Source organism: Suricata suricatta, chromosome 8, assembly GCF_006229205.1.
Source record: "Suricata suricatta isolate VVHF042 chromosome 8, meerkat_22Aug2017_6uvM2_HiC, whole genome shotgun sequence".
NCBI lineage: Eukaryota > Metazoa > Chordata > Mammalia > Carnivora > Herpestidae > Suricata > Suricata suricatta.
In genome coordinates this window covers 91,215,908-91,234,059 of record NC_043707.1, presented here as the reverse complement: position 1 = coordinate 91,234,059, position 18,152 = coordinate 91,215,908, and the positions used below count along the sequence as shown (strand labels likewise).

Below are 18,152 nucleotides of genomic sequence, written 5' to 3'. Positions count from 1 at the left end.
AAGGACATACATTGAATCCTTTAAAAATCTATTGAAAGGGGCCAAATAGCTTTACTAGAATTAAATATGGGAAATGGGTAATCTTTTACATATTTTTGTATGTATTATATGTTATAGCATAAAATTTAATAATGACACACTGATGTCTCTGAGATTCTGGTACAATCATCTCTTAAGTTTTCCCTGACACTGTCCACTTTGCATTGAGATCTTTCTACTCTATTACACTATAACACTTGTGTATGTTCCTCTCACTAAGCTTATCATGTTGAAATAGTCTATTTCTATGTTTGTTTATCCTCCCTATACTAGCACCTTCTCTGTTAAGTGGTAGGTTAAACATTCTTACTAAACTATCTTTCCCAAAATATTAAAATTCCTGGCAAATACAATATCTGTTCATATTTGAATCCCCAAAGCCTGACACAGTGATGGGCACAAAAGTGTTATATAAGGATTTATTTAATAAATTGTACTTATTTTGAACTTAAAGCTTCAGTCTCAAATATTTAATTCCTTTAATTTTTTATGATTCTTTAATCCTACTTAAGGTAGTCAAATGCAGGTTCCTAAAAGATGTCATATTGACAGTCTATTATAAGTAGTCTCTTATATGGATCTGTGTCTTAACAGTTCTGGAAAAATCTATACCATAATCTCTTCCAATATTGACTTTCCTTCATTCTTCCTTTCTAGACTTCATCTAGAAGTAATTTTAGACATTCTAGTTCCATTTCCCATATCTCTAAACTCTTATTTCTTAGCATTTCTTATCTCTATAGTGAATTTGGGCAATTTCTTCAGTTGTCTAATTCTTTCTTCAATTGTTATCTAATTTACTGTTTAATTCACCCATTAGTGTGTGTGTGTGTGTGTGTGTGTGTGTGTGTGCGCGCGCGCGCACATGTACGTGTGTTTAAAAATAATGTGATGAGTTTTCTGGGGGAACTTTTAATTTTTACATTATTTTAAACTTAAAAAAAAGTCTAGGAATAGGAGTTCTTGTTATTCTTTACCCAGACTTATCACTTATTTACACTTTGTCCTATTTGTTTTACTCATTCTCTCTATATACATATATATATAATTCTTTCTTGCCTTACAGTAGGTTATGCTCTGATAAATCCATCTAAGTTGAAAATATCTCAAGTTGAAAATGCAACTAATACACCTAGCCTACCAAATAAATAGCTTAGTTTAGCCTACCTTAAACATGCTCAGAACATTTACATTAACCTTAGAGTTGCCCCCATAGGCTTGCTCTCTCTCCAAATAAATAAATTTAAAAAATTTTTTTAAATAAATAAAAGGGTAGGTTTTAATAGGTCCAGAAGAGTAGAGGGGTGGGGAGATTCAAAGGAAAAGGGAAGTTTGGTGAAAGGATTGCAATAGGGGACAATGGATAAGGTGGGGGTGGTGAAAGAAAAATGGCACCAGAGGTAAAGCCTGAGCACCGGAAAGCTGCTACATGTTCTGAGTCAAACAAGGGGAAGCCCTTGTTTCTTTCTTTATTGTTTGCCTCATTTGGAAACTGTATTTTGCTGAGAGGCAATTTAGATTCTTGATAACTTTCAGAAGCTTCAACATACTAACCAAAATAGGCATCCCATTCAGTTTGTTTTGTTTTAATTTTAGAGATAGAGTATGTGTGTGAGAGTTGGGGGAAAGGGCGGGGGGGACGGGGGAAGAAAGAGAATCTAAAACAGGTTCCATACTCAGGATGGATCCTAACATGGGGCTTAATTCCACAATCCTGGAATCACGACCTGAGCTGAAATCAAGAGTTGGACACTCAACAGACTGAGCCACCCCGGCACCCCCTCCATTCAGTTTTGACAATTTTATTTATTTATTAAATGTTTATTTATTTATTTTTGGGAGAGAGAGAGCGAGCTAGCATGAGCAGGGGAGAGGCAGAGAAAGGGGAAGAGAGAATCTTAAGCAAGCTTCATGCTGTCAGCACAGAGCCTGACATGGGGCTCAGTCCCACGTACTGTGAGATCATTACCTCAGCCAAAATCAAGAGTCAGATGTTTAACTCACTGAGCCACACAGGCAACCCCAGTTTTGACAATTTTAGAGCAATGGCTGTCCAATTCAGTTTTAAGAAAAGTAATTTTGGAGAGATAGATAGTTTCCCATAACGGCCATTGAAGTTCTTGATTACTTTTGGTAAGTCATTCCATTTAGTTAGAAAGGTACTTAAGGAAGGACCACAGTTTTTAAACACAAAACCAGCCAGGGTCCCAGAAGTTCAGGGGAAGGGTACCCTCAAATCATTTTGATCACCAGGATCCCATTTCTTAAAAGAATTTTTTTTGTAGGGCAAAAAGGAAAAAGTTCTAAACAGAACAGTTTCAACAGGAATAGCATGGTTTCAAAATAGTACTTTTAGATCTAAGTGCAATAAAGACTCCAGTCAAAAGGTAGAGAATATCAGACCAGATTTAAAATGTACACATACACACACACACATACACACACATCCTAAGTTATATGTTTATATATAATTTTATATTTTATATACAACTTATGTATGATTTAGATACTACCTAACCTGTTACCAAAGTATGATAAAAGAATTATCAAAAGACTACTGACCAATGTATTTCACATTTAGGTCTTTAATCCATTTTCATGAACATGGGATCAAAAATCCTTAGCAAAAAATTAGCAAGTCTAATTCAGCAACAAATGAAAGCAAAAACATATGTCCAAGTGGAGCTTATCCCAAGGATGTAAATTGTTTTGGTATTTTAAAATCAATTAATGTTTTCAAAAAAAGAATAAGGGAGATATTAGTAGTTGCACAAGAATACACCCATTCATGATAAAACAAAAATTCAGCACACTCGGAGAAGAAAGGGAATTATTCCTATGAAAAACCTACACATATTGTACTCAGCCTTGAACACTTATTCTAAGATTAGAAATTAGGCAAGATGTGCCCTCCCACCATTTCTCTTTAACAAAGCACTAAAAAGAAAGGAAATACATAAGTGTTGGAAAGGAAAAAGAAAAATTGATGATCTGCCAGTGATGCATCATGAACATGGAAAATCCTAAGGAATTTATTAAACATCTATTAGCACTATATAGCAAAGATGCAGATCACAGGGTCAATATACAAAAATCAATTATATTTCTATGTTATAGCTAGAAACACTGGAAATTAAAGCTTAAATTTTTCTATCCATTACAATCACATTTAAAAACTACATAAAATAAGTTTAAGAGAAGAAACTCAAAATTTTTACAGTGAAGACTATAAAATGTTGCTTAGAGAAAATAAAGACCTATAACTAGGAGCAGGTTTATGAATTCGAAATCTTGAAAATGTTAAAATGTTAGTTCTCCCCAGTTGATCTTACATATGTTGCATTTCCTGTCAATCCCAGCAAATATTTATTTTCCTACTGCAAAACTGATTTCAAAATTTTTACATAAAGGCAAAGGACTTATAACAGCCAAATATTCTTGAAAAAGAAGAATGAAGTTGGAGTACATACACTAACTAGACTTACTTTAAAGTGGTTCTGAACGCAGTGTGGTTGGTTTGTATATAAGGAGAAATAGATAAAATCGAAGAGAACAGAGTGTCCAGAAATGGAACCATAAAGGTGCCAAAGCAATTTAATGAGGAAAAAGAAATCTTTCCACATGGTTCTGGAACACCGTATGGAAAAATAAGTCAAAAACTGATATACCATATACAAAAACTGATTTGAGATATAACATAGAAATATATGGCAAAGGTAAAGTTTCTGAAGGAAACATGACAATATTGTTACAGCACAAGGTATAAAATTTCAAGCAAGATACAAAAAACAATAACCATAAAAGAAAAAAATGATAAATTAGACTTTATCTAAATGTTAATCTTCTACTCATTGAAGGACACCATTAAGAAAATGAATTGTCAAAAGCTGCAGCTATCACAATTCCAGATTTCAAGTTATATTACAAAGCTGTAGTAAACAAAACAGTGCGCCACTAGCACAAAAAAAGAGACACATAGATCAATGGAGTAGGACAGAAAGCCCAGAAACAAGCCCATGATTTTATGGTCAGTTAATCTTTGACAAAAGAGGCAAGAATACACAATGGGGAAAAGACAATGTCTTCAACAAGTGGTGGTGGGAAAGCTGGAAAGATACATGCAAAAAAATGAAGCTGGAACACTTTCTTACACCATACACACTGGAAAAATGACTGCTACAAACTGAAGGGCTCCAGGTGCCTTCAGCCCTTTAGCTAGACTTTCCAATGTCCTCCTAGTTCTCAGTGGGGATCCAAGGAACTACAGCGGCTTTATCCAATCCTCCCTCTTAATCAACTTGGAGAATCCACTCTCAGCCATGAAGCTGCCCCTACCTCCAGGTACTAAAACAGTTCAAATAGTGGGGGTCTTTAATAAACCTCAATTGGTTCTTGTCTCTGAACCTATTCCCTTTTGTTTAGGTGTTTTAGAGATACTGACCCTTTTCTTATTTCCTCTGTCCCTATTCATTTATTGGGCTGAGATTTCTAGAAAAATATTATGCTGGAATTTCTTTCTCCCAAAAGGGGGAAATAATCCTAAAATTTGATAGTAGTAACCAAAATAGCCAATCAGGTAAATTAAATGACACGTTGAGATCTTTAATTTGCTCCAACTCTGATGGCTCTACAGCTGAGTCTGGGGACAATGACCACTTGTCCCTACTGGATCAGCTACCATCCTCTTTATGGGCAAAATTTTCAACTGGTGTTCGTAGAATCTATAATATTGCACCTTTCATCAAGATTCATACAGATCTCTCTAAACCTTTCCCCAGAGTTAATCAATACCCTATAGTCTTTCAAGGCCTCAAGCCAGGAAGATTACAAGGCTCAGTGCCTTATTGTCCCCTGTACCAGTCCTTGCAGTACTCCTAGAGTACTCCTATGAGAAAACCCAAGGTCCAAGATGGAGGTTTGTCCAGGACCTCTGAGCAATAAATAACTCAGTTATTCCTCAGCACCCTATTGTTCCTAAGCCCCATATACTGCTGACATCTATTCCTACTGAAAGCAAACTTGTTACTGTAATTGATCTTTGCAGTGTCTTATTTTTTTAGTATTCTAGTTGATAAAAGATATTTTTGCTTCCACTTGGAAAGAATGGCAATACACCTGGACAGTTATGCTCTGGGGTTACAAAGTCCTTCTTACTTTTTCACAAACCTTAGTTTGCTCAAACCCAGGTTTGATACTTACGGCACCTGATCTTGAAATTAAGAACTACATTTGGATCCAGGAGGGCTTCCTGGCACTCTGAAATTCCCCAAACCAAAAATAAAGCACCAATTATGAGATTTATCCCAAACTCCTCTTATGACTCAGTTTCTATATGCTTTACTAAAAAATGACAAATTTGACCTTCTTATTTAGAAAGATTGGGAAGATAAGATTTGGGGACTTAAAAAAAAAGTCTAATAAAGCCCCTGCCTTCAGACATCCTATTATCAACTTCCCCTTTTCCTCTTTGTGTGTAGCAGCCTTAGAGAAAATCAATTTGTGGGGGCCGGGCAACCCCTTGCTGCCATAGGAGAAGGGGCAAATACCTTTCTGGCTTCTTCCTGTTGGACAGGGACATCAAAGGGAGGAATATGACAGCTAGGGTTCTTCACCATCCAAAGAGAGAGTAGCAATAGCTAGAATGGACCAACTGGAGCATAATCTGGAGTTTTATAGCTTCTAGCCAAGAGGAAACAAACCTGATTAGCATGTTAAGAATACAAGGACCAAACAGGAGGGCTATGAAAAACATTAGGAGTGGACCAGCTGAAGGGAGGAGCCAGGATGCCCAATTCCATATGTTGCGCCAAGAGTTCCATGAGTCTGCTACTTCTTGCCGCCATTTGATGATCCACTCCCTTAGTTGTTGGGCCATATCTCTAACTATCCCTGACTGGTTAATATAGAAACAGCATTCCTCATCTAGGAAGAGACATGGTCCTCCTTTTTCAGCAGTTAGCAGGTCTAGCCCTCTCCTGTTTTGTAAGACTACCACTGCTAAGAAGTCTAATTGATCCTGTAAAACCACCAGAGATTTGACAACTCGTTCTATGTCATCTGTTAGGCCTTTGGATGATTTATGATAAGTGGCTGAGGAGGCTATTCCTCCTATTACAGTGTCCACCCCTGGCACTATTCCCAAAACAATCGGCAGGGGCATGATTTGAATCGCTCTTTTTGATCAAGTATATGCTGCTAAGGGTACTATAAGAGACTAATTGTTGGTAACAATGTTTATCTGAGGAGTGAGGAAAGCCAGGGTACAGATGACCATCCAATTGGCCAGGAGACACAAATAGGTGTCTGTCCCACAAACAAAGAGAAGACTAAGAAGGGAGTACACCAGGGGTGGGTTGTAGAAAGATGACGGAGTTCCTGACTGTCAAGAATCTAATTGGCTGATGGTCAGATTGCTGACTGGCTCTGTTCCCATTTTGTTTGTCAGGCACCTGGGAGCTGTTTGGGACAGTTCAACTCCAATTAGTACAGGGCTCACCATGTGGGGGGGGGGGCGGTCTTCAGTTAACAGGATAACATTTATAGTTGCCTGTGTTATCAGAGTAGCTGTGTAAAAGTGGGGTGTGGGGGGAGGGGAAAAGCTGTGGACAAGCAGAGCCAGGAGGCTCTGGCCAGTCTGGGATAGGTATTATTGAAGAAGCAATGAATTACACTCACTATCAGTTCAGATGGGGATCTAAAGCAAGTGGTCTACGAAATTCAAGTCTAGGTAGAGGCCAAGAGGTCGGGTCAGAGGTGACCCAACAGGTATAGGGAATATCAGGGCAGGTCAAATCAGGCAGCCCCAATAGCATCTCATTTTTATTTTTCCCATCCAGTAAGTTCTCCTGTTCCTGTTACAGGGAGTGATCCTCCTGGCATTATTAATATCTGCCTGGCATTCGCGAGTAAACGGTGGCACAAGGGCATGGTGGTAGTATTATCTCATCCTTTAGGGCTGGGAAAGCAAGGGAAGGAATAGGAATAGGGGTAGTAGGAACAGGGGAAGGAGTAGGAACAGGGGAAGGAAATAATGATCAGAAGGAGGGATAGCAGGGTAACAGGGCAACCTGGATCTGTAACATAGGGCTGTCCTTCATAAAGGCAAAAGATGGCAGAAGATCCTCTGACACATCCCTCCAGTCTGAGAAAGGTTCCAAGAGAGGTGGTGGTAAGTGGAACAAATACACAGTTGGTAAGAGGATAAGATTCCTTTTGAGCATGTTAGGAATAGGAATGTGCACAAGAGGGATAGGAGACAAGGCTGATACAGCATCGGGGGGAATGATTCCATCCTGAAGGTTAAGAAACAGTTATAAAGGCAGAGAACAAACACAAAAAGAAGGACATCAACCACAACTCAGAGCATACACATCTAAGAATAAGGCATCCTGGCATTAGTTAGCAGAGGGAGGTTAACAAGAGTTCGTGACCGAGGCGCCAATCTGTGGGTGTAACTCGGGTAAGCCCTACAGTAAAAAGTGTAACAGCAAGTGGGGCACCTGAATGGCTCAGTCGGTTAAGCATCCAACTTCAGCTCAGATCAAGATCTCATGGTTTGTGGGTTTGAGCCCCGCATAGGGCTCTGTGCTGACATCTCAGAGCCCAGAGTTTGCTTTGGATTCTGTGCCTGTCTCTCTCCCACTAGTACTCTGTCTCTCTTTCAAGAATACATAAAACTTTAAAAAAGAAAAAAAGTATAACAACAAGTATGGAAAGAGAAATAGGGGATGACAATGAAATTTGAGAGAGAATGGTTTGCTGTAGTTCATTTCAGCCGCTTGGTGATTTCTTCAAGCTTCTGGCGACAGAGAGTTCTCAGGCGTTGGCTGCAAACCACTTATCGTCCGCTGTCTTCTTAAGGGTGATCTGCAGAGGATTATTCTGGTTAGCAGTTACTTTCCATTCCAAGTGGTTGTCAGGTGACAGACGGGCTGCCTTTACTAGAGAATGGTGGATCCAAGCAGTTAGTCCTGCAACCTTCAGGGCTGTGGGCATGGCTAGCACAACTGAATAGTGTTCCTTCTCGGTAGGTTTGAGTGGTTCCCTTTTCCAATCTTCCAATCTGATTTCCAGGTTTGTGAGGGTGTCCAATTATTCTAAGGGAAATGGGTATTCTGTCTGTCACCCATCTATGTATCTCAAATACAGTTTTCTCTAATCCTTGTAATTGTTTTGTTATTTCTAAATTTCCTAGCTCTGTCAGACCTCCTTGAATTTGACTAGTGGAGGGAGCCATCCACATAGGATCTCGAATGGGGAGAATCTTATTTTTGTCTGGGTGTACAGCATACTGGAAAAAGAACTAGGGGTAGTATATCTGGCCAGGGCAAGTTAGTTTCCTAACCTAGTTTTGCCATGGCTGATTTAAGGGTCTAGTTCATATGTTCCACTTTCCCTGAACTCTGGGGCTGGTAGGCTGCATGTAAGTTCCTTTGGATACATAGGGTTTTGGCTACTTGTTGCACCTCCTCAGCCACGAAAGCTGGGCTGTTATCCGAGCCCGTGGTTAATGGCATTCCATGTCTAGGGGATGATATCCCTTAGCAAAGGCTTAGTTACTTCTCTTGCTTTTTCAGTGCATGTGGGTAGGCCTCAACCCAGCTGGAACACATGCAGATGAATACCAGAAGAAATCTGTATCCTCTACTGGGTCTTATTTTGGTAAAGTCTACCTCCAAATCTTCAAAGGGTGCCTGACCACAGTGTTAGATTCCCATGGGCCTAGTAGGGTAGGTTTGGTGTTATTTTGGGTGCAGAGGAGGCAGCATTGAGAGATTGAGACACAGAGGTATGGAAGCCAAGCAATTACATAGTAACAGCTCAATAAGGTTTCCAGGGCAGTTTTTCCTAAGTGGGTGGGTTCCTGCTGTTGGAGAACCATCAGTGGGCTAGTTGCTCCAGTATATAGACTCTTTGTTCTGGAAGTATCCACCAACCTTCTTTTTGTCTGGCTTCCTTTTTCCTATTGTATCCATTTTGTTTCTTGGATTGTGTACCTTGGGGAAGTTGGCAGTTCAGGGACCAGCATGATTTTTGAGGGTGTTGCTTGTTTTCCCGCTGTTAGCTGCGGACATCTGCCTGTCGGTTACCCTCTAACACTGAGTCTTTTCCTCTTTGGTGTCCCTTGCAGTGGATGACTGCTATCTCCCTCGGTTCCCTTACTGTCCTCAATAGTTTTAGGATTTCTTCTCAATTTTTCATTTATTTCCTCCTGCAATCAAAAGTCTTCTCTCCTTGTATAGACCCCATGTATATGTAGAGTGGTGAAGGCATAGTGCAAGTCAGTGTATATGTTGGCCTGTTTGTCTTTACCAAGTTCTAGTGCTCTCATTAGGGCCCACAGTTCTGCTCTTTGGGCTGACCATCCTTGTGGAAGTGCCTTTGCTTCCATGACCTCAAAATCAGAGATAAAGCTGTTGCCATCCGTGAACAGAATGAGGTCAGGATTTTTAAGGGCCTGATAGGTTGGGTCACCTAATAGACCTCATCAAGTACGTCTGGGCAATTGTGCTCTGAGGACCCTGCCACTGCAGGCAAGAAAGTGGTAGGATTTAGGGTTTCTGGCTTCCAATCTTACCCGTGGGTTTTCACATTATAGTCCCTGATATTGTGTCATCTAAGCATGAGTTAACCAGTGTTGTCCCCTGGCATCCATCAGGTTAATAATAACTGAATGAGGAAATTTAACATTTAGGTTTTGCCCCAACATGAGTTTGTCTGCTTCCTTGATTAAAAGTCTGGTGGCTGCCAGGACCCTCAAACAGGTTGGCCATCCTGCTGCAACTAAGTCAATTTGTTTTGAAATGTATGCCACTAGTCTCTATCAAGATCCAAATTCCTGGGTGAGAACACCCAGGGCACCCCACTGTTTTCATGCATGAACTGGTTGAAATCTCATGGTACATCTGGGAGTCCCAAGGCTGGTTCCTCTGTGAGTTTCCTTTTTATGGTTGCAAACACCTTTTCTTGATTAGGTCCCAGAAAAGGGGTGCCCTTTCTTCCCCCTTAATGGTTCGTATAGGGGTCTAACACTGAGAACCCTGGAATCCATATCTGACAGAATCCTGCTGCTCCCAGAAACTCTCAGACCCGCCAGCAGATAGTGGGAACTCGATTGGCATAGACTGCCTGTTTCCTTTCAGCTCCCACCATCCATTTGCCTTGGGTAATTTTGAAGCCCAAATATTTAATTTCCTGTTGGCAAATCTGTGCCTTTTTCTTTGACACCTAGTACAGCCTCTGCTAGCAGCCTGAGAAGGGCCCTGGTTCCCTCCCAGCAGTGGGTCCATGTGGGAATGGCTAGCAGATCAGTCACATATTGAAGAAGGACACATCCTAGGTCCTATCCTGGAAACCTGGCTAAGTCAGATGCCAGCGCCGCACCGATTAAGGGTGGTGAATTTTTTAATCTTTGTGGCAGTCTAGCCCACATGAATTGTTCCTTTGCCCCTGTGGTAGGGTTTTTCCCATCCAAAGGCAAATAGAAGTTGATGATTAAGTGCTAGCTAGAGACAAAAGAAGGCATCCTTTAAATCTAGCCTCAGAGGGTAGGAGTCCTATGTGGTGAGCAGCAGCGAGGAGCCAGTAAGGAGAGTGTGATCGAGCAAAGCCCTCATGCCCTTACAACCCTTGTGGCTGATCCAGGTCCTCAGAGGTTAATTCACTTGAGTTAAGATGTTATTGCACCAATGTCCTTCAAGCTTCTTGAGTTGAGATGTTATTGTACAAATGTCCTTCACGCTTTGGCACTTTTATAATAACAATAAGAAGAGGGTGTGAAGTTCCCAGGAAAATGTTGTAACAATAACTGTGGGAACAGAAAAAGTTTTGTCTAGAAAAAACCCTTCTCTTAGCTGTGGCTGTTTGTATAAAACTACTTGCATGTGAGAAATAAAGTGGCAATATGGGCACCGCTCCTGTTGTCCCTCCCGTTCCCATCCTTTGATTCTCTCTTCTTTTCCTCATTCCCTTACCCTCGTGTCCTTGCTTCTGTGCACCTGTGCGCACACTACAGTCCCACTAGAGTGTATGGGTTAGGCAACACTGAATGCAGCCTGATGATTGCTTCATTAATGTCTCTTAGGTCCTGTAAAGGGTGGTAATTATTTGTCCCAGGCTTTTTCACAGGCAGCAGGGGAATATTCCATGGGGACTGGCATCGTTTTAGATGTCCCATTTGAGTAGCCTGTCCAAGTGTGTCTGGATCCCTAGGCATGCCTGCTGTGGGACCATATACTGACATAATTTGATAGGTTGGGCATTAGGTCAATTGATATTGGGGAAGAGGGGTTTGCCACACCAGGGGCTCTCTTCTGCCCAAATTGAAGGGAATTCAGTTTCTAGCTTAGGAGCCACAGTTGGCCCATCCGGAGGGGAAGTATATAACCTCTATTCTTTCCATGGTATCATCAGGGACAAAGTCATGGGTTGGGCCTTTTCATTTAGGTGCAATTGCATCTGTCCATCCAAAGTGAAGGCTATTTCTGCACCCATCTTGGCTAGGAAGTCTCTACCTAACAGTGAGACCAGGCAGTCAGGTAGATACAGGAACTCATGAACTTTTTGGTGACCCCTCAGCCAGCACTGTTGGGGTCCGCAAAATGACCTTTGGGTTTGCATCACAGTGGCTCTTAAGGTGGTGTTTCTCAACCCAACCGAGGTGCCATCTGTCACCAGAGTGTTTGACCCCAGTGTCAACCATGAGGTCTATTGTCTGGGTCCCTACCTTCATTTTGACCGTGGGCTCATGGGGGCCCAATTGGACAGAGCCTGGTCTTTACTAATGAGAGTCCGCTCCTGCCAGTCTGATCAGGTCAGTCTCAGGTGGCTCTGGTTGGTAGCAGCTGGGTAGAGTGGAAGTTTCTAGTGTTCCCTTTGGGTGGTTGGGGCATTCATATTTCCAGCATCCAAATTCTTTGCAGTAGGTAACTTGGTCCCATCCCAGAGGCACACTTCTTTTTTGTTCTTGAATCCCTCATGGTTTCATTCTTCGGTCTTCCTCCTTTCTGGAAGCTCTATACTGATCTACAAAAACCTTGTTGGCGACTTCTAATAGTTCAGTGGCATTCTTTTCAGCAAATCCTTCCAATTTTTGACCATGTGCTAGTTTTTTGGGTTGAATGTAGTATAAACTCTGAAGGCTTCACATATTCATAAAAGTCAGCCCGACTCTCTTCTGGCTTTTGTAGGACCTCAGATACCTTTGCCATGTTGGTGGGCTTTTTGGCCCCTGCTTTTACCCCTTGGAGGAAAGCAAGTCAGTGTCTTTCTAATCTGGCCCTTCCCACTTCTGTGTTGGGGTCCCAGTGGGACTCCTCTTTCAGGCATAACCTGTCATACCCTAGCTTCAATGTCTAGTTGTCCATCTGGTGCCTGAGTCTGGAGCCATTTTCTGGCTTCAGTGACAATTCTTCGACACTCTTCCATGTTGAAGAGGGTGAGCAGAAATTGCTTACAGTTGACCCAGGCAGGGTAGTCAGTCTGGAATAGGGATTCGAGAAGACCTATCATCACCTGTGGCTTCTCAGAGTAGGGTGGCATGTCATGTTCCCAACTGAGGAGGTCAGTGGTGAAGAATGTTTGGTAGTAGAAAACTGATCCCCCCTCTTGTAGGGTCCCATTGGAGCTTATTCTCTGGGAACCCCTAATCTTCTGCAAAGGCATCTACATTGCCACTGGGGGCCTTGGACCTTGAGCTGCAGACCTAAGGCGTATTCCTACTGGTTCAGGTGTCCCTGATTGGGGAAGACTGGTTGCTGGCAGAGGCAAGACTGATGGCAGTGGACTGTCCGGCAGGCAAGGTTCCCCTCTCTTGATTGATGGATTGCTGGGGGCATATGGTGGCGGAAATGGAAGGAGTTCTTCTGAATTTTCTTGGGGGATGGGGGGATGGGGGGCAGCAGGGGTTTTTTGCTGCAAGGGCTTTTTTCTAGCCTGTACCACTAAGACCTTACATTGTCCCTTACTATTAATGCAGAACCGGACCCAAAGAGGCTTGACCCGGGCTATTTCCAGCCATTGGTCAATGTACGGGAATTGATCTGGGTGGCCAGGGTCCCTTGTACCTTATAAACAGCTCCAACTGTAGGGACATCTAAGGTGCCCTCAGGGGGCCAGATTACACTGAACATAGGCCATTCAAATTCACAGAGGGTATGTAATTTCCCAGGGGGTGAATCTGACCCCATAGTCACCTGAAAATCCTTTTAAAACTCTTAATCATACACTCCAAAACAATTGGTTTTGAGGAATCCCCCCTCCCTCCCAGTATCCTAGATTGGTCCCTCCCAATATACAGTGTCACAGGACAAACACGAGGTAAGAGATTGTTTCATCAACCTAGCAGCTCCCCTTATGAGGATTAGAGGCCTCTTAGCATTCGTAGGTCAGTATGAACTCCTCACTCAGATCAGGCTTTGTGGACCTGATTCTGCCTTGAGCCTAGGAGGTCTTCACAGAATCACAGGGTAGGACCCATTCAGGCACCCTAGCCCAAACCCTGGAGCACTACTGGCACTGACACACACATTCAGACAGACTGCACTCTCCTATCCAGGACTTCCCTGTTCTATGTGGTGACTGTGTCGCCTGGAAGGTGATCAAGCTCCCCTTCCGCCTCAGGGGCAGGCCTAAACTCAGTCTGAAGTCCCTGGGGACACTTACCGATCTGACATCCTGGGACAGGCCTTTTCTGTTCCACCTGGAGTCTGTTCCAGCGCAGCAGTGGCCGACTATTGACGGGCCCCGCGAGGGTTGGGATCCAGTGAAATCACCGGCAGCACAGCTTCCTTTCCATCGCAGGGGCCCGATATGAGTGTCCTCTCCGCTGGCCTCCGACAACAGTGGTTCAAAGGTCCAATGAGGCTGTTGACGTCCACGCCAACACTTGGCACACAGGAAGAGACAAACGACATGCACTTGGACCAGTTTATTTCGCACTGGTGCCGGCCCAGCAGAGTCGCCTACAAAGGCTGAGCCCCAATACCTGGTGCTGGCCTTCTTTTATGCCTGGCTAGCTTCCGAGTACTTGGAAACTTTATCAGCTACATAGGTGGGCGGGATTGCAGGCGCACAAGGAAAAAGGCTGGGGGGACTACCATTTGTGCTACGTTGTCAGTTGTCTGAGCAAGGGGCAAGCAAGATTATAGAAACCAAAAGCATGCAAGGGGGGTATCGGGTCTGGGACATCTGGCTTTCCTTCTCACAGCCAAAGAAGAATTTCAACATGAAAGAAACATTAATTATAGGTCCCAATAGAGAAAGATGTACATTGCGTCTCCTACAAGATACAGACCACTCCTGCAACTCAGTTAAGGAAGGAGAAACTGTCATCGTCACCTTAAACCTGAATTGTCTGTCGGTTCTCCCATGGGCTTTGGGTCAAAAGAACCCCTCCCACCGTCCTCCTCCTTCTCCATAAAAGAACTTCTCTCCTTCGTTGGACTTACCGATGGTTTTGCCATAGTTTGCATGCAGGGAATTGCAATGCTTTGTTGTTTTACAATAAACCCATTTTTTGCTAGTAAAATAACTAGCAAAACTTTTATTTTTAACAACATAATATCTACTATTCTTACTCATAGAGGGGCCCAAGAAAACAACCATGGGTGGGACAGGGTAGATACCTACGGCATTTCGACATTCAGGAAAGCACCACGGCGGGATAAAAGGAACTGAGCAACGTCTTCCTAAAGCAGAGAAACTCCGGAGGGAAACGCTGAAGTCTGAAAAGCGCGGGCCTGCGGGCGCCAGACGCTGTGTCACACGCAAGGTGGCCCGCTGGAAACACCCTCCCCCTCTACGAGGGGTCCGAGTGGTTGAGGGAGTGGGAGGAGAGTCCCGCTAAGGACCTAGGACCTCATCTAGTCCCTGTCAGGGCCGCAGAGAACTCTCTCTCTCTCCACTCTGGCCATCCCAGACCCAGATAGATGAGCCGCACAGCCGTCCGTCTCTGTCCTCTGCTGGTTCACCGCTCTAGAGTTCTACCCGGACTCTCTGGGGAGGAGCTCTGGTTCTTATTTCCGGTGGCGGAGGGGTGCCGTTGCCATGGTAATTAAAGTAAGGGACTGGGTCTGTTGGACTGCGGCGAGAGGATCGCGGAATCCTTGGAGAGAATTGGCTGCGCTTCTTCGTTTGTGAGCTGGAGATAGGTAGCGAACAGCTTGCGGTCTCCGTCCCTGCGCCGCGCCGTGGCTCGCTGTCCGGCTTCCTTTTCTCTCACCCGCTTCTTTTATTTCTCTGTCCTCCTAACCTTTGGTCCGTGTGTACGTCAGATGTACCCCCAAACGCAGTTTTATCGTCGTGAAATGCAAAAATAGAGGTTGCATCTGTAAAATGTATTTCACGGAGGAGGGCCCGCGACTGGCGGCTCTGTTGTCACTTGGCCCTTTAGAAGCCCTAGGCGCTTGCTAACAGTTTATTTTTCTTGCTATTGTGAGGCGGGTTATTTATGGAGCCGTTTGCTGCAGTGTGCTCTCTGGGCCCCTGTGTAGTTCTGGTGCTGGAGTTTTAAATGAGGGAGGTTTCCAAGCCTGAGGGGTGCAGTTATATATTTATTTAAGCTTCCGTTTCGTCTCTCGTCTCAGAAAGGGAAAGAATAGAATTCTGGAACATTTGTACTGTGGGATTTCCACGTGAGGGAGTCACCTTATTAGGAAAGAGTATTCGAGGACGATCCTTAAAAAAAAAAAAAAAAAAGCTTAAATTTTAAAATTGCTTGCTGCAAAATGAACATTCATTCTTCCTTTCTTAATGAAACGTTTTTCACCCCCCATATTTGTGAGGAGATGCGTGCACACATATGTGTTTTAAACTGATGCTTAATTATAGTGATATCAATTTGCAGTAACCAGACTGTGACACCACATCCCTATGGGGTCCTTCTAAATCTGCTGTAATATGAAAGTGTCAGGCAGGCAGTCTGTGTATTATAAATAGGGTACTTCATCCATGATAAGCGATTATTATCTTTCTTTCCCAAGTGTAAAAGACCTATATAATTCAAGAAGGTGCAAGTGATTTAGGCCTCCTGAGTAAGAATCCAATGAGTCCTGAAGGGGACCCTACCTGTGTCTTCTTATTGTTGAACTTGAAATATTCAATGTATTAGGTTGGAATGTATTTTTAGAAGTCAAAGCTGGGTAAAATAATGTTGGGAGCTGTTAGACCACCAGCACAATTTAGTGCCTCATAGTAACTGTTGTACAAGAAGCCTTCAGTCACATTAATAAAGAAGAAACTGTTATCAAAATTTACTGCCTCTTGTTACTGCTAGTTGGGTGACATCTCTGTCCCTCAATTTCCTTATCTGTAAAAGGGGCAAAAAAATACTTGACCACTGTAATAAGGCTAAATTAAGATGTATGATAGTTCTTTAGGCCTTATGAGCAGAGGTGCCATATAACTTCACAACATTATTATTAGTGATGAATGCAGTAAAATCTCACAATAATGCTATAAATGGGATCTTAAAAATTGAGTTGTTCAAAATGTGGGCCTACATTTTAGAGATGTTGGTGGAATGACCTCTTTGATCCTGCTGAGGTGAGGGATGCCAACTGCCAATCACATGACATTCAAATTCTCATTATTGTGGAGTTCACTCTTTTTACAGTTTACTTAGTACTTAGTATATGCAAGGCACTATTCTGTATGCTTCCCATGTATTAACTTATTCAGTCCTCATGACAGCCCTATGAAGACATAACTTCAACTCACATCTTATTTTGAGAGAATAGATGTGTGAATTTCCTTTGCTCTGTGATACTTATTTCGTATTTATGTTATATCTTTGCTTTGGCTTTGTTCTTTTGGTGCCCTCATATACACAGATTTTTTTTCTATATATATAGTTCATATATAGTTGATTTCTAAATATACATGCATGTTTATATATATATTGCTGAAGGCTTATTCTAACTTAGCATGTGATAATTCAGGCATATGCATATTATAATATTTGTCTTTTTCCCCGCATATGAAACCTTTAATGCCTTGATTTCCTCTCCCCCACCCCTACTCAATTTGAGCGGCAAGGTTATATTTGCATTTCAGGGGATTAACACTGACTAAAATTTTAAAATTATTTTCTAATAGAATGGCCATCAGTCCAGGAAGAGATGCAGCTTTCTACAGTCAGAAGCCAGCGCTTTCAGAGAGTCCTCGAACAAAGAAATTTCCAACTGAAGAAGAAATATTTTATATGAATTGTAGAGCAGCCTACTTAACTGTTTTTAAAAGCAGTTTAGAAAACATTATTTCTAAAGAACAACTTTACTTGGGTAACTTTGTCTTCAAAATTTAAGTATTTTGCTTTATTTGTTGAAAGTTAATAGATCAGAAAGACAGGAATAAGAATTACCTTGTTGAATCGTTCCAATTTCTTAGGGAAGCTCGAGCAGTGAAACTACCTTATGCTATTGATTGTATAATTTTATTGAGTTATATATTTTAGTAGCTTCAAAATCAAACATTCAATATTTATATAGACTAGATTAGTATTTTTTAAAGTTTTTTAAAAATTTATTTTGAGAGGCAGGGAGAGAATTCCAAGCAGGCTCGAAGCTGTCAGAGCAGAGCCTGACATGGGGCTCGAACTCATAAACTGTCAGATCATGACCTCAGTTGAAATCAGGAGTTGGATGCTTAACTCAGCCACCCAGGTCCCCCTTTATAAGTATTTTTAAAGTTTCCATCAATTACTTGCTACATATATATTTTTTCTTTTTTTAATGTTTATTTGTTTTTGAGAGAGCACATGAGCAGGGGAAGAACAGAGAGAGAGGGAGAGAGAATCTCAATCAGGCTCCATGCTGTCAGCACAGAGCTCAGTGTGGGGCTTGATCCCACAAATCCTGAGATAATGACCTGAGCTGAAATCAAGAGCTGAATACTTAACTGAGCCACCCAGGCACCCCTTAAAATAATATTTTAAAAAATTCTTATTTGGTACTTTAAGATTTATAATTATAGAATTTAAAACATTTTGGCTAGTCTGAATTTGACCCATGCTGGGGAAAATGTAAAGAATATGTAAAAATGTTTGAATGGTTGTAAAAGAGAAATATTAGGAAACAGGTGAAATTTTAAAAGAGAAGAGTGGTTTTTATTTTTTT

The 18,152-nt window shown here is 42.1% G+C and overlaps 2 protein-coding genes across 4 annotated transcripts in view; one reads left to right on the top strand and one right to left on the bottom strand.

Annotated features, from left to right (window-relative positions):
* Positions 1-14,777, bottom strand: part of ITGB3BP (integrin subunit beta 3 binding protein) — a 64,554-nt gene extending 49,777 nt beyond the window's left edge. The window contains exons 1-2 of one of the 2 annotated variants that reach the window (XM_029948339.1): positions 14,668-14,777; positions 13,702-13,923 (exon numbers count right to left, since the gene is read on the bottom strand). In XM_029948339.1, coding sequence (XP_029804199.1) covers positions 13,702-13,712 — 11 coding nt within the window. In that variant the 5' untranslated portion in view covers positions 13,713-13,923; positions 14,668-14,777. The remainder of the gene's footprint in view (positions 1-13,701; positions 13,924-14,667) is intronic. The other variant, XM_029948340.1, reaches the window with a different exon arrangement.
* A 286-nt stretch (positions 14,778-15,063) lies between these two features.
* EFCAB7 (EF-hand calcium binding domain 7) overlaps positions 15,064-18,152 on the top strand; it is a 40,993-nt gene continuing 37,904 nt past the window's right edge. For both annotated transcript variants that reach the window (XM_029949636.1, XM_029949637.1), the window contains exons 1-2: positions 15,064-15,188; positions 17,134-17,318. In XM_029949636.1, coding sequence (XP_029805496.1) covers positions 17,135-17,318 — 184 coding nt within the window. In that variant the 5' untranslated portion in view covers positions 15,064-15,188; position 17,134. The remainder of the gene's footprint in view (positions 15,189-17,133; positions 17,319-18,152) is intronic.